We start from the raw sequence: 17,107 nt of genomic DNA on the forward strand, positions 1-17,107 counted from the left end.
AACACAATGTGCTCCAGTTAAATCAATTTATCAATCAATCACTACAATTATCTATCCCTTAGCTCAGGAAACACAAGAGTTAATAAACATATATAGAAAAATGATTCTCACTCATTTATCCTTTAAGTATTCATTTGAAAAGTACTCTACTAGGCATTATGTGCAATTCAAGTGACCCTTGACCATCAAGACATAGAAGATAAGGAATGGAAATGTCACATCTAAAGAACTAATTGTCATATATTTTAAAAGAGTAAGGGTGTGTGTCTATTATTTAAAATACAAGTGCCCATAACCTATTATTGCACCAATCCATTAAAATATCACTGCTAGTGTTCCTCTATTCTCCAAAAATGGGTTTATCTACAGGTCAAAGTTCAAGTTAAACCTCACGTTAAGGGGCACCTGGGTGGCTCAGTTGGTTAAGCAACTGCCTTCAGCTCAGGTCATGAACCTGGAGTCCCTGGATAGAGCCCCGCATTGGGCTCCCTGCTCAGCGGGGAGTCTGCTTCTCCCTCTGACCCTCTTCCCTCTCATGCTCTCTCTCACTCTCTCTCTCTCAAATAAATAAATAAAATCTTTAAAAAAAAAAAGATGCACAGCATGTATTTGTAAAGTTGTCTTCTGAAGAAGGGCTTAAAATTCTGACAACATTGATACAGACATACAAACAAGAAGATACCAGCAGATGAACAAACACGGAAAAAATACTTAGATTTTATTAATATTCAACCCCAGTAAATCATTTAGTCCTTACTCGACCCCCAGCACAATCCCAAACACTACTCCTCAGAACAACCACATGAATTACACACAATTTTCCACACTGTATACACATGGAAAGTAAGGCTTAAAAGCTTCAGTCACTGTCCGGGTTACACAAAGGGGAGGCTGGAACAGTCTGGGCTCACATCTGCACAATGAGAGCACAGACCACAGCGCTCCTTCAACCATGCTCTGATGGAACCGAAGCAGCCCCTCTCCACCACAGGAGGAAGGCAGCACTCACAAAAGCCAGGCCAGTATTCAGGTGTCCCAGAAACATCTGCTTGGTGCTGCTCAAATTCTCCTGCTGCTATGTTCTGAACTGCACTATATTTGAATGTAGGAATTCTCACCTGGCCTGCTAGTTAGGTCTCTTTTTAATGGTCACACTCAGAAAAAGGGATTTTTACTTTTGAGGTGAAATAGCCAGATAATTTTTGGAGAACGCAAAATGCTGCTCAGTTCCAGAGTGCTGCCGAAAGGCAGGATATTGTTTGGTTTACGGAGGCTGGATCGGAGGGGCAGGAGTGGGGCCACACCCAGGAGGGCTGGGCCCCAGGTGTATCCTTTTTAGCGGGATTTTGTTTCATCCCATTCCCTGTGGAATATATAGGTGCAGATTCAAAATGCCATCCCTACTTTGTATATCCTTCACTCTAGTGGGTTTGGAGAGAAGATACAGAATCATCAAAATGATGACTTAAAATGTTCATTTGGGTTTCACTTAAATGCTGGTTACATAGATCCATGTTTTAGGCTCAGCTCAACCCTAACTGAAATTACAAATGGGTATGACATTGGCCTCCATCCAAAAAAATCTTATTACTATATATCTGTATATTGCATGAATATACAACACAAACACAAAACAACCCTGTCATTTAAAAATCCATAACCTTTAATACAGTATAAACTCATAACTGGAAAGTGCACTTTCCAAGTATGAGAGGGAAGGGAGGGAAAAGGGAAGGTCCAAAAAAAGAGCAACCTTTTTCATATACTAAAACCATGTTAAGCATAATACAAATGTTCACATTGTAGGCGCAAAACTACAATGTGCTGTGTCCAAAATGACTTCCCTTATCTTCAAGCCGACTTTACATCAACTACTATTAGAGAAAGTTACGAATCCTCTTCTCTAAGTGTCCTTCCGATAGGACAGAAAGTCTGAGGAATAAGCTGCAGAGAGGGGAGAAGAGACAAGTTCAAGGACAACCAGAAACCCTTCTAAGTCCTGATAAACTTAAGAGTAGAAAGAACATTCGATTCACAAAACACGTATTTCTAAACATTAAATAGCAACACATACATTTATCTCCATAGAAGAAAGCTCTCTTCTCATGAACATTTGTTTTCCTTTAAATATTTGCTGACTATCTCCTTCACTTCTTTTCTTCTTTGATTTTTGGATGCATTTCTTAACAGCTCACATATAAGTGTGATTTCCTAATATATGTCAATGAAAATTCCTAAATAAATGACCTACTACACAGCTAAAAAATAGACTTTAAGTTATAAAACCTTAGGGCATTAATAGAGAAATGTTTCTATGTATAATTAATATTCAAACTTTTTATGTAAGGTTGAATTCTATGTTTTGAAAAAACCACAAAATGCGTAGGAATTTCAAGTTTCAATTCTGGAGTCCTTAAATTTAAGACATTCAGTATGCAAAACATTTCACTATATTTGTAAGATTTATGTGTTCTGGAAAAAAAAAATCATTCCAAATTGGAATTTAGACATTTCCTTTTAAAGACTGGTTTTAGATTCAGGACGGAATAGCTAAAGAGCTGCCATAACCTTTAAAATTGCAATTTGTCTCTACAACTACACCGTTATATATAACAACAGATGACTTACAGTCACAAACACAAATATACACACTTTTAAAAAACCAGCTTTCTCTAAATTTAACCTTACTTATAAAGCAATATAGGCCATTCATAATGAGATGCATTTTCACTTGACAATAAAATTCAGTTATTTAAAATACTAGAAAAATCGTGTTGCTCTAGTACTATGAAGCTGAACAAAGATTTTGTTGTCATATTATCTCATAAAATAAAGCCAGGATTATTCGCCACTCACTAATATTTCCTTCTCACATCTCTGTAATCTCTGTAGAAATAGGGCGGGTAAGAGAAAGCAAGATAACGGTTTTCTAACAGGTCAAATAAAATAAAAGTTCTATGTCGTAGTAGAAACGCGCTACTCTTCTCTCCAAGGGGAAATGCTAGTTGCCCTGATACTCTGACTTTATGCCAAATTCGTTTCATATGGATATCCTATGACCTGATCTATTTATTGGAGAAAAATGCCACTGGTTCAATGATTTCCTAGCCCAGATTCCTTTGTATATGACTTTTAACCTCTATAAATACTAATAATTACCAAAACTTGTAAGAATTCTTTCAAAGTTGTCTCTACTATGTTATTTAAAATAACACATAAAGCATAAAGCCAAACTACTAAAAGAGAATCCACATACTAAACTATATAGTCAGTCACGTATGACCTACAAAATTGACAATTTCATATGGTTCAACCTAATAAAACATTCCCTGACTCTCACATCACTGAAACTTAAACTCAGCAGCTGCCCAAGGAGCCAGCTGCCTGCCTGTTGAAGCTGTGGAATGAAAGGTTTGGGACACAGTGGCAGAGCAAAGGCTACTTCCCATTAGTAATACCTTTTTTTGGTTTGTTTTAAAGAGAGAGTGCACGCACGTGGGGAGGGAGAGGGAGAGAGAATCTTAAGCAGGCTCCATGCCCAGCACAGAGCCCAACACAGGACTCGATCTCATGACCCTGAGATCATGACCTGAGCCAAAATCAAGAGTCAGCCACTTAACCAACTAAACCACCCAGGTGCCCCAGTAATACCTTTCTTGTCTAAGAAACACCATGAACAACACTACACTTCAAAAGGGCAAGGGAGTAACATAATGGGAGCAGCTCCTGGTTGAAGATGACACGTGCTGGGTGGGATCAATCGTGAGCAAGTAACAGGGACTAGGTGACGATTTTACCACATTAGCCCATGATCCAACGGATTTAATCTTTCATACCTATTTTCAAAAATGTGTACCTCAATTGAAGAAGGCTTCTTAAATAATTTTAGCTAGGAGCTGAGGAAAGAGTGTGAAGAAATGAAAGCAAATGTGTTAGTAAAAATCCTTTGTTCAATTTGGTGCTTTCATGTATCATTTTTCCAATGCCAAAGGGAACGTTTTGCTTTTTTTTTAAGATCTTATTTATTGAGAGAGTGAGAGAGAGAGAAAGATCATGAGGAGGGGGGAAGGGTAGAGGGAGAAGCAGACTCCCCGCTGAGCAGGGGGCCTGATGCCAGACTGAATCCCAGGACCCTGGGATCATGACCTGAGCCAAAGGCAGATGCCTACATAGGGAACCTTTTTAAATATGACTAAATCGCTTTGAGGTCTCTGAACTTACTCAAAAGGAACTGCTGTAAGGGGCAACTGAAAGGTGCTTGTGAGATGCTAGGTTCTCTGAGGAAAAAGTGCTGGTGAAAGTTAATTTCACAGACATCCCCCTGCAAGTGACAATGGCATTGTCACCATCAGAAGGATGCATCAGAATGTTCCCATTCAGAGTTCCTAGTGAATTCAGGCTATTTGGTCTCGCTGGAAAATGAACGCCAGTTGAGGCAGCTAACTCTGATGAAAAAGATCAGGGCCCTCCCTCTTCCCCACAGATTGCCCAGAATATCAAAGTAACTTAAGAAAAGCAAAAAGGAGTCATTCTTTGGGGACTAGCAGTGTGATGCTCCTGGAGCACCCTCTGGAGGCCACAGAAAAGTGACACCGATAAAAGACACTGAAAGAAGAAAATTCTGGTCGCCGTTGGCTTTCCAGGGGCCACAGCCCACAGATCTCACTTGAGCCGGACTCGAAAATGTATGTGTTCAATCTTAATCAAGGTGATATAAGATGCATGCATAATTTAATTTCTAGTTTGAATAATGCAAAAGACATACAAGACGTAAGCACATTCACCACATTCTCGAACAATTGTGTCTTCGTTTTAAAAAAGAAAAAAAATGTGCTGATTCGTGTATTTTCAGCCTACATTCTGAATTCTTTCAGGAATTTATTGCAGAGGCATCTTTTAATAGAAGAGTGGAATGTGGAAATACGACATTTTCTTTAACAAAGTACGCAAGGTTATCCAGGGTCCTAATACTCATCAAACTTCTCAGAGTAGCCAGCTTTAGCTTATTAAAACTGAGAACAAATTAAGCTGTCTTGTTTTTTTTTCTAACACCTTACTTTTTCTAAAGCAACAAACACTGACATCTATTGGCATCTTGGTAGCTCACTTTTTAAAGAATCTATTAAAACTCCTACAAGGACACATGCACAGGATTACGATTAAGATGTGTAGGATTAGGATGGATCCAAAACATCACTTGTGCTTCTGGAGAAATTCCACTTTTATGTACCTTATAGCATATTTTCCTCTGGTTAAAATAAATCAGTTTTTAGGCTAATACTACCTGATTTAATTTTTTTTTTTTTTTTGTATTTTCTGTTTATGAAGGGGAAAGCCCTAGGGTTAACTAAAATATGAGAAGTCCATTCACTTGTCTCTTTGAGCAAATAAAATCACTCACCCCAACTACTGACATTCAGTTTGTTTTCTTCTGTCCTAACAGAATGTGCTAAACTATCAGGGCTTTGTTAATGCCAAATTTAACTTGTTACTTCGAGAATGTTAATAAAATACGGATTTGGGAGGCATCACACTCCTGGAACTTGAAACACTACATACAGCTCTTTTGGTGAGGAGGGGAGAAAACAAATAGTGAGGAGTATGGATTTCCTATGTTCCTCATTTATTTATATATAGAAACACCTGCATTCAATTCTGGGATCTTCGCTAGCAATACACTGTTACATTTGATAAAAAGATAACAAAGAAAATGTTCATACACACTCTCCTTTTCAATTGCTACAATTTGTACTAGTCCCCAAAGAGAAGATTATGCATTCTATATAATAAAGTGAGGTCTGAGCGTCAACTCTTAAGTGTTGCCAGAAAAGGAGTCATGTTTCAAAATCTTCTCATAGCTTGAAACCTCAACGTTTTTCTGCCAGAGATAAAATTATGTTGCACCTCACTCTACTTTCAATATTTAGACTGAATTCAGGACCGTTTTCATCATACATATGTGCAGTTATCGTATTTGACATATTTATCCCCTTTTCTCTATATTTACAGGGAGTAGATATTAATATTTATACTCACTCTAATCTAAAGCCGGTTTGGAATTATTTTTTTACCATAAAAGGTAAATTTTGAAAATGATGTCAAATACCTTTGCAAAAACACAGACAATTTGCTTCTGAAGTAATTTTATAAGCAGAGCGAACATTTATTGGGCACTTACTAAGTGTTGGTCACTGTTTACAGTGTTTCCATGGATCATCTCACTTAAGCCTCATAATAACTTCATGATAGTAATAATATTATCATGCAATTTTTACAAATAAGGAAATTTAGGCATAGAGAGATTAAATAACTTTCTCATAAAACCATTAAGGAACGGTAGCACTAGGATTTAAACCCAGGAAATCTGGCTTACAGAGCTAAGAACTAGGCATCCCGCACCTTGCTGTCCGACAGCGAGGCATTTTTGCACTTCCTAAAGAACAAGTGACAAAATACACAAAGTATCTCTTACCCTGCCTGGAACATGCTATGATATTCAATAAATATTAGCTCCCTTATTAAAAAGTATAAAAGCATCCAGTAGAGTGCCTGGCATGTATAAAAGGTATTCCCTATTCTCATACTCGTTCAATGTTTTCTGGTTATTTATATATATTTATTTTTCTTCTCATTCTTCCATCAGTTATTACTTTATCATTCCGTAGGTATGAGAATAGAATCCCAAGTTTCTCCCACTCTTTCTGCTTCAAAATAATTCTTCAAAAGAAATCCTATTTCATCCTATGAATAAGATCTAATGTTTTGAATAGTTACAGAAGGTAAGTGGCCAGAAGTAACCAGGTTGAAACAGATCACTGGACATTCCTCCTGCTCTGTAAACACACGATGCCCTGTTAGTGACAGCACACTTTACATCCAAGAATGTTTACAAGCACTTCAGTCTGGGAAGCCACTTAAAGAAACAGGTGGGTGATGTCATCCAGAGAGCACATGGACCATTGCTCCCCATTTGGTATACTAAGTTTCACCTGTAGTCACAAATGCCCCTTCTACCACAATTGAAGACCCAATAGTTCTAGAATGCAGCTTAGGTTGATAATGAATTTGTTCCAGGTTATTTTTTTTTTTAAAGGGGGGGGAGAATAAAAATCCTTTGTGGTGTTTTATGGAAGAAAAACATACCAGCAAATGGAAATTCATAAAGGAAGTTCAGAGCCAAAGACCAAAGCAAACAAAACAAAACAAAAACTCTGGTTTTCTAACTGGGGCTTCGGTAGGAAGTTTGCTGAGCTAAGTCAATTAGAATAGGGTGGATATGGGAGGTCTAGAATCTAGGAAGCCCGGGATATCACAGGGCCTCTGGTACTACATGGATCCGTGTTACAAAGCCCAGGATTTGCTGAGGTTGCTTATTTTGAGCAAAGAAGAGGAACCAATGAACCCAAGGACTTGGGACCTATCAGAGCCATTATTATGGAGTAGATAATTCTGTTGAGCATCTGTAGCCCCAATAGTGTGCAATTCAATATTCACTTAATTGTATAAAAATGTGGATGCCGTGAAACATAGCCATGTATGTATCACATATCAGTCACACATGTCATATGAAAGTTAAAGAAGCCTTTTTCCCCTGAAAATTTCCCTCCAACAGATGTGTTTATGCCTCTGCATATAATAGAGCACACAGCAGGGCCGAGAGGCTGTTATCTCAGCATTATATCTCCCCCGACTGTCGTGAAGTAATGTTGTAACGTCCAAAGAGAGGCTGGCTGGTTGCAAGTGCATCAGCCAGCACATGCAGTTTCAGTGGCTGCTTTACGCAAGGGGTGAAACGTGGGAGCGCAGGGCACGACCACAGGAGCTCTTGAACAGATGGGGGAGCTCCTGGGTCCTCATCGGGGCTGGTATGTCAAGTGGCAACACTACAGTCATGGTACCAGCAGTCATTCTTTGGAGGACGCCTGAGAACTTGAGTGCAAAGACAGTTGAAAAAAGGGTGTGAGTTTTTCCCACAAGCCATCATGGCTATCAGTTACTTATTCCCCTCAGATAAGGACAAGTACACTGGCCCTCACCATTATAAGGAAAATGACAAGGAGAGAAACACTGATTTCAAAGCAATACTATTGGTGCTTTTACACAGGGCTGGTTTCGAGTTGACCATTCTTTTCAAATCAAATGAAGAATCAATATTCTTAAGTGGTTTATATGATTTATAGAACTTTTTACCTCCTCCAAGGTGCCCTGGAAGAGGTAAAAGGTTCCTCCCCAAAGATGAGGACTACCTGACGGAAAAGGGAGATAAATATACTAAAAACAAACCTAGAGCCAAGTTCACCTCAGTTTTCCAGGAAGATCGTAAAGAGAACGTCACTTAAAGATGCCAATCTATCTGGTTTAGAGGAAATCACAACTGTGGACTAGAACGCAGAATGAGAGTCACTGAGGAAGCTCTTGAACTCAGTGTCAAAGGAGAACATTAGGTTGTCAACCTCGTAGATAAGATCTGCAGGACACAGAAATGCCTGCTTGCTCTTAAATCTACCTGCTTATCTGAAATGTCTATGCTAAGGCCCTGCTGCTATAAACCCTTGACAAAACGCAAACCTGTTACCTAAAAAGGATGCCACTTCAAACCAATGCCCCTCCTTAATTCATCAGACCACCTACAGAGGACCACAGAAACTTCTGAAGGCAGAGTTCATGGGCAGGACAGGGGAACACCTAAAGGTCCCTACAAATAACTCTACAACTTTACAGTTTGGGTTCCGTCCAAGGTCTCTTTAATTTACCACGATGACTTTTGAAAGGACAGCAGATAAAGTCACTTACAGAGGTTGCTAATTCGGCTCCCCATTTCATACCTTGTCTCCAAACACAGGGTAAAAGTAAAGACAATCTCAATATGCCCTCCTGAAGTAAATAAGGTGAATCTGATCAGCAGTATCTTATTATACAAGCATGCACAGGAATGGTCAGTGGCCAAACAATTACTCTTTGTTCAATTTCTGTTTTGCTCAAAACCTGTGGAAGGTCCCTGCCAGTAAGTCAGGTTCTGAAATGCTATCAGTGATGCCAATAAGAGGACTAAGCAAATCTTGTTTTCTTCCTACAAGGAACAGACAAATTTTTCTGCTTATCTTCTCAGCCACAGTATTACCAAGTGCTAGAGCCAGTGAATTAAATTTTCAGAAGTGCTTTATAAAATGTGTTGGGGGATGCTTTAAGTGACTTAAGGGATCTGGATCGATTAACAATTGGGAATTGCAGAGACAGGGGGGGAAAAAAGCCCTTACACGTCACCCTCTCCTCTCCTTTTTTAAGCATCTTCTTCACTCACTCATAAGCAAGTATTTATTCGGGATGCTTGCTCTATTCAAGACAATATCTAAAGGATCAGCTCTTCTTAGGGAAATCTAAGGTGAAACTGTCAGTCACATCCGTGTTCTGATTTTAAATACAAGATTTGTCTCTAGAAAGCCTCCACTGCCATTTCATTCTGTTATATAACCAGTAAGCAACTGGGTTCAAAATTTTAGATGAACTTTGCTTTTCGGAACCTCTTGGGAACATAAATTAACCACATTTATCAAGGAGGTCCTGAAAAACAGAACTGCTAAATTTAAAGTTTGAGAACTCATTTGGAGCCGACCCGGTTCCTGGCACTGGGCTAGATTTTATCTGCTTCGCTGACCTCTAGGAATCCCGCTCAACTGATCCGAGGTCCAATATCTCAGGGCTGAATTAGGGTGAACGTACGCACACACCGCGACCCTGCACACCGCTCGCCCCAAGCCCCGCCGCGCACCCGCTCCCGGGGCCTCTCTCGACCACCCGGCTCTTGCAAACGGGGCACGCCAAGTGGAGACCCGTTCCCGCTTTTCTCGCTAGAGGGCAGACGGGGCCCGTGCAAAGCCCTCCTGGCGCCGAAGGAACGCGCACCCAACCTCGGCTCCCGCACTCCGGACCGGCTCCCGGGCTGGGCTCAGCGGCGGGGTTCTAGGCAAAGGCCAAGCCAGGGAGCGCCACGCGACCTGGACGCTCGGAGGGCGTGGGGCGTGGGGCGCGCCTGCCGCCCCCAACCCTACGCGCGGGGTGCGGGCACCCGGGTGGGGCTGGGCGCCCAGGTGAGGTGCGGCCCCACCGAGGGCGAGAATCTCCCGGCTCGCGGACGCCCGGGAGCAGCGCCAGGCGCCACGAGCGTAGGGCGCGGGCGGACGAGGGAGAGGCGACCGCAGAGGAGGAGGAGGAGGATCGTGGAGCCGGGCCGCGCTGCGCACTCACCTGGGCTCGGGCCGCCCGCCGGGAGCGCGGGCTTCTTGCCGGAGCCTCGGTCCTTCTTGCCCTTCCCCTTGCCTCTGCCTTCTTTGCGCTCGGACATCTCGCCCGAGAAATGCACGCTCTACGCGGACCGCTCCTGGCGAAGGCGACGCGCCACAAGTTTGGTCCGAGGGCTTGGATCGGGTTGGGGAAAAGTTTGTCCCTCGAGGGGGAGAGCGCGCGGCCGAGCTGCGGCACTGGCGCGGCGCGGGGGCGTCTCCTGTCGCCTGTGGGGAGCGGCGCGGACGCGGCGTGCGGTCCGGGCCACCTGGGGCTGGCGGTCGCTCCTGCAGCCGGTCGCCCTCGCTCTCGGGGCCGCTCCTGTCGCCCAGGGAAGTCCTCGGTCCCCGGCGCGCTGGGTCCCGCCGCTGTCGGCTCCGGTGGCGGCGCTCGCAGCCCGAGGAGGGAGAGACGTTCACCGTCCTGCCGGCGCTCCCATCGCCCAGGCAGCCGCCGCCGCTCAGCTCCTGCCCTCCGCGCGAGCCCGGAGTTCCGACAAGTTTTGGGGAACTCCTCGCCGGCTCTTTTTCAATTGCCCCACAGCCACCCACCCCCCGCCCGCAGGTTGGAGACTGGCGCCTCCTTCTCCCCCTCCCCTTGCCTCGCCCCCTCCCCCTTCCCCACCACACCCCCACCCCGAGGCGCGGACACGCCACCGGGAGGAGCCTGGGCTCGGCGCTCCCGGGCGCAGCCCCTTTCCCTCCCCGAGCCTGGCCGGGCGGGGGGCGGCGGCGCGCGGAGCGGCTGCCGGGAACCCCCGACAGGGGTCGCTGGAAGCTGCGCGGAGACGCCGCCGCCGGCAGCACCGCCGCTGCGGTCCCGGGAAGCGAACCGAGCGGCCCCGGGAGATTCAAAGACCGGGGAAGGGACCCAGGGACTCCTCGCTCTCCTCCGCCGCCAGGGAGCCCCGAAGGGCTCCGCCGTCCCCTACAATGCGGAGAGACGTTGGAGAAAAACGTTTGGCATTCTGACACCTGCCCCCCCCCCGCCCCCTCCATTAAGGCTCTGGAACCCTCGGGAAGGAGAGGAACTTTCGCACTTTTCCCAGGAGTTTGGGGTTCATTCCTTTCTTACTTTAGTGGAAGTCCCGCACGCGCGTAGGGCAAAGACAAACTGTGTGCAAGGAATTTGAGTGTAAGACTGTCCCGGGTACACAGGAAGGGCTCAGAGAACCTTAAAGATGGTCAGATCGCACGTCTTCCCAGCTTTGCTCCTTGAATGTGTGTGTATCCTGCCTTCGTGTGTTGAACAACGTGCCTGTCATAATTCTCATCGTTAGTTTTTATTTTAAGATTTTATTTATTTATTTGACAGCGAGAGCAAGAACACAAGCAGGGGGAGCGGGAGAGGGAGAAGCAGGCTTCCCGCCCCATGTGGGGCTCGATCCCAGTAACCTGGGATCATGACCTGAGCCCAAAGCAGACGCTTAACGACTGAGCCACCCAGGCACCCCTCATCGTTAGCTTTTTAAAAAATAAATAGCTATAATCTAACCTCTTCAGAGAGGGTGTCCTAAACTCTCTCTCTCACTACAACTTGATTTTCAAAGGAACTAATAAAACCCGGGTTAAAAGGCGATCAACAATAAAATTACTGCAATAGCTGGGGGGATGGGGGGTGGTCAGTCAGTTCCTACCGAGTGAGAAAGCAAGCAGGGAGAGGTAGAGTTGGGCTAGAGCTCTTTAATTCATTAACGCCAGCTTTGTCGGATTCAAACTTTCCTCGGAACTGCGGGTGAAACCTACTTCTCCTTCCCTTGTCCTCCCTCTGGTGGAGAATTCTAAAGAGCAGTGAATGGAGAAAACGTTGGCACCCTGCTGCAAAGGACAAAAGTTAGAGGCCAGAGTAATCCACACACGGAATGATCCAGAATCATGTAAAGAACACATCCTCCTAGTTATATCACAGCTGTGGCTAACTTAGAATGTTAATTTACAGTGATAGACTCCGGTTGTGGTCAGGAAGAGCTGAACACGAACAACCATATATGAAATTTACTTCTCGTTACAAGTGACTTGTTCCTGATTTTCCTTTCTCCGGAGCTCATGCTAACCGAAGCATTACATGCTTACAGACTTCTCGATATATATTGTAATTGCCACCATTTAAATAAAGATGAAATCTGGGGTGCCTCCTTGCTATATATGTGGGAAAGGAGGGGGGCAAAAACATTCATTTTAAAACAGCCCTCAAATAATAATTTTATTCTTGTGTAATCTTCAGGGTAATAACTGCTGAGAGATATTTTAGCAGTAATGCCATCATAATTTATTTTGAAAAAGTTTGATGTCCAAGTATCTTCTGATGACCCTTCAACAAACACCAAATATAAATTTTGCTAGGCTATAAAAACAGCGAAATCAGGGGAAAGATTATGAATAAACCTGAATAGCACTGTAATATTCCACAGAGTCTAATGTAAAATGAAATCTGAATGTTGGCTGAAATAGCTCTGTTTTCCCAGGAGGGGCCACTGCTCAACAAGCAGGAAACAGCAAAATTCAGAAAAAGGGAACCCTTTCAAAAAAAGGTACTTTTTCTCCAAGATATAAGACCCTTTACAGGCTTTACAATAGATAAATGTTATCAAATGTATCATTATTTTAGAATTGAAGAATATAAAACAAAAATGTATTTTGGAATAAAAAGTTTCAGGTCTTTCCAAATTAAACAGGAAGGCAGTAGTAAAAACCCATACCTATGGAATTATTATCAGTCAGCTTTGTTTTGGGTCTAGATGATTTACTTTTCAAAACAGCTTACTAATTCCTTATTACAGTAATTTTGCCATGAGGATAAGGGAAGAGCCTACAACTTTGTGATAGTTTCCATTTGAAGGAATCTATAGTACTAGTGGACAGTTTTTCCAAACTAAGGATGAAGGACTAAAGATTGTTGATATTGCAGTTTTATAATAAAACATGGTGGCCACTAAGCAGTAGCAGGATTCCTATGGAAATACTCAGGCCTGGGGAATGAGGGGATATAAAGGGAGGAAGCTGGGTATAAGTGAGCAGGCAATAATTGTTCTTTTTTGGTTTGATACGCTAGAGAGAAAAAAAAAGGACAAAAATTGCAATGATAAATGTTGAAAGAACATTTAAGAAAGATGATGAAGGGGCAGTTGGATGACAGGGCTTCCTGGGACTACGTTCGGATTCTGGAGTCATATTTAGTTGTCAGTTGCAGCTGAATTGTCAGAAAATTTATGACAGAGTCCAAAACTTTTTTTCTACTAATACATTGTTTAAATGTGTCTTTATCCTTTATGTTACTTTAATGTTAATTTTTTGAGGGTTATTTTATTCCATTATTTATGATTAGGTAAAATATTAACCAAATAAAAGTCCATTTCTTTGATAATTAAAATATTTATGAGATTTTTCAAGAGCTTGAGATTGTCCTTAAATTATTCATCTCTATGGTCAGGAAGTGGCAAATGATTTTCTGTGGTGTTTTTTTTGTTGTTGTTTGGTTTGGTTTTTTTCCTTTTAAAAAAACCTTGGAAATGATCAGAAAAAGGGGATGGATAAAGGAAGAAGAATATTTTTGCTTCCTTGAAGACCAAAATATGAACCTGAATTGTATAATTTAGAAATGATGACATATCTTCATGGTATAATTTTCCTAATTTATTATGTATTGTTTAGCTCCTAGAGTATATATCATAGAGGGTTTAGCAGCTCTCAAGCAACATATGTCAATCTGTCAACATTTGTCAACTCCTGAAAAATAGAGTGGAGATTTATAAATAAGCAACTTGAGAAATAAAGACAACATGGAGATCTTATATTAAATGACAGCTTAAAATAAATGCAATCCTGTGCCATAACATTTTTCTTTGGCAAGGCTTACCTTTTAGAAGCACTCTTAGAATCTACAAAGCTAATCAAATATGCCCTTTATCTCAGTAATTCCCATTTGGAAAATACCCCAAGAAAATTCTTAAAAGAAAAAAATAAATAAAATGAAAGGACGTAACATGTGAAGATTGATTGCATTTTTTGCAAAATATGTGCATACTGACAGTAGTGGGAAATTAATTTAGAATTAAATAGGTACTTTTAACTTTTAAAAAATATAGTAACTTAATTACTTTTTTAAAAACTTTGCAACGAAGTTGGCATTAATGAAGATTCATGAATGCAAAAGAAAATCTCACTCATCAGAGTCAGCTCCAAAACAACCACTAAATGTCATGACTTACTCATTCGTCAAGCACCTACCGAACCAAATGCTAGATAGTAGAGAAATAGGAAAAAAAAAAAAAAAAAAGCTCCTATTCTCATGAAGTTAAAATACTGTGAGAAAGGCATGAAAACAAATTAATTATTATAATACAAATGAAAAGCAGGGCCAGATAAGTTTTCCATGGCCCAAGACTCATAAAATTTGGGGGCTATTTTTGAAGGGGAAAAAACCCCGTAATAGTAAAAATACAAATTTAAGTCCAAGACCATTAAAGGACCCTTGGATGTGAGAGATCTTGAAGAGTAAGTTTCATTAGCTTCATGGTAGCTTCACCTCTAGTGATTGCAAACATTCCACCCTCTGCACCATTATAGTAATGGTAAACAATTTCAGACTATCTTAGAGATTAGATACTACTATCCCTATGAATAGGAGGCATTAATAAGCAATCAAAAGGAATACACACAACACTGAAACAAGCAAAGACGATCATATGAGGAAAATGTGATGAAAGCAGCCTTAAGAATTCAAATTAGCAATTGTCCTGTCTGTTTGGTTAGATTATTAGAATCAATATGCAAGTTGAGTTTGTTAAAGAAAGGGCTCTGACCCACAAGATGCCCTGGCAAGACTGGAAAGCTGTCCTCCATTACCTTTGGCAAATATTTGACAGAATTGCTAACGAATCATATTCTGTCTGCTATGAAGAGAATCAGCTTGGTAACAAAATTGTGAATTTAGAATCCCCTCAAAAAATGAACAAAAAATGTAAAAACATAATGTTCAAACAACATTAAATAGAATCTACACTTACATTGTTATGCTTATTATGTGATTTTTTTAAAAAAATTGCTATCCACGGATGATTACTGTTGTTATTATTTATCATTATTATTAATAAGATTATTCTCATGTATGACTGTAGGGATATATCATATATTGAAAAGGGATTATATAGCTGAATACTAGTGCCTAATTTCTTTTTATGGACTCTATTTGATAAATAGGACCAGTGTCATAAATCTCTTCTACAGTAAGGTGGAGATAGAAGACTTGATAGTTTTCAGGGTGCCTGGGTGGCTCGGTTGGGTGTCTGCCTTCGTCTCAGGTCATGGTTCTGGGGTCCTGGGATCAAGCCCACGTCAGAGAAGCCTACTTCTCCCTCTCCTCCCCACTTGTGCTCTCCCTCTCCAATAAATAAATAAAATCTTAAAAAAAAAAAAGAAGAAGAAGAAGAAGAAGACCTGATAGTTTTTGAAACATTTTAATTTCTTTTAAGAACATAGTCTCAAGCAACTTTTTGGTTTCTCTTCCTTACCTCCACACTAATTATTTACCTTTATCTTCCTCAATCCCCTTGCAACAGGTTCTTAATTCAGATGTGCATGTGATACAAATACCTCAAATTTATATATACATATATGTACTCCTACACATACACAGACATACATGTATGTATACATCTCTGTGTGTGTGTGTATACATATATGTGTGTGGATATGTAGATATTTTTCTCTTTCCACTATTGGAAATGAGAAACATTGTATTTGAATGTGAGCTTATAAAAGACAGAGGTTATATATCCTTTTGTATACTTTTTTCCTGTTGCTCTCCATTAGATTCCCACCACCATGCTTTGCATCTGGTAAGCACTGGTTTTGCATGGAATGAATTTAAATAGAGTAGAATGAATATAAAAAGCCTGCTTCTGATATCACCATTTTCTATCAATCGATTACTAATTACCTACTCTGCAATCATCTTTGACACCTTTTCTGCATCCAACCCCTCCCCATGTCCTGTCATTTTGACTTCAGTGTCCTTTTCTCCCTCTTCATTAATAACCACCTAAATCCATGCCTTCATCCTTTCTTTGCCTTGACCATAGTAAAGCTTTTCTACCTGGACTCTTGTTCCCTCTAGCTATTTTGCCACATCAGTAGTCCCAGAAGTCCTTTTTTGGAATGCAAATCTAGCCCAGCCAACTTTGCTTCCCAGAACCCTATCAAATGACCTTGAAGGGCCACGTCCCGCCTGACTCCAGCCTTTTCTCACTATGCTTCATCCCTCCCTCTCTCTGCCTCATGGAGACCTCTTTGCAACATGCCTCTAAAGCTGGCCATTCTTTCTGGTCCCAGTGCCTTTGTACTTGCTGTTTCCTCTGCCTGAATTTTTCCACAACCAACGCACTTTGCCTAATTCCACTTATCTCTCAGGCTTCAACTGAATTTCACTTGCTTAGAAAAGCTGTCCACTGCCTTTGAAAACTGTTTTAATCTCCTATCACACTTTCGCATCTCCTTCATAACATTTCCTCTTGTCTGTTATTATATCATTGTTTTTGTGATTTTTTTTTTTTTAAACAATGACCTGTTCTGGGCATTAATCTCTTTGAAGGCAAAGACTGACAATTTCATGTTCCTTGTTTCATCTCTAGCGCTGACCTGTCTGATCACAGCCAATTACATACATTTTGTTAATTGGTGGATAGATGAGGATTAATAGAATTACTTTCAATATGTATAAAAGATGATACATACAGCTGTGTGTACTTATGTTTATTTGATCAAATTTTTAAATGATAATAATGATCATACTAGGCATGACACTTTGGGATATCTTCTGTTGAAATAAG

General features: G+C 41.3%; 1 protein-coding gene across 6 annotated transcripts in view; it reads right to left on the reverse strand.

Moving 5' to 3' along the window:
- NRG1 (neuregulin 1) overlaps positions 1 to 10,830 on the reverse strand; it is a 219,031-nt gene extending 208,201 nt beyond the window's left edge. For 4 of the 6 annotated variants that reach the window (XM_064585570.1, XM_054508598.2, XM_064585568.1 and 1 more), the window contains exon 1: positions 10,246 to 10,829. In XM_064585570.1, the coding sequence (XP_064441640.1) occupies positions 10,246 to 10,342 (97 nt within the window). In that variant the 5' untranslated portion in view covers positions 10,343 to 10,829. Of the gene's footprint in view, positions 1 to 10,245 lie in introns of all 6 variants that reach the window. The other 2 variants (XM_045879809.2, XM_045879810.2) reach the window with 1 other exon arrangement.
- Positions 10,831 to 17,107: the final 6,277 nt, after the last annotated feature.

The sequence above is a fragment of the Mirounga angustirostris genome, unplaced genomic scaffold (assembly GCF_029215605.1).
Source record: "Mirounga angustirostris isolate CCGP_5_RB_7025 unplaced genomic scaffold, mMirAng1.0.hap1 SCAF_2, whole genome shotgun sequence".
Taxonomy (NCBI): Eukaryota; Metazoa; Chordata; class Mammalia; order Carnivora; family Phocidae; genus Mirounga; species Mirounga angustirostris.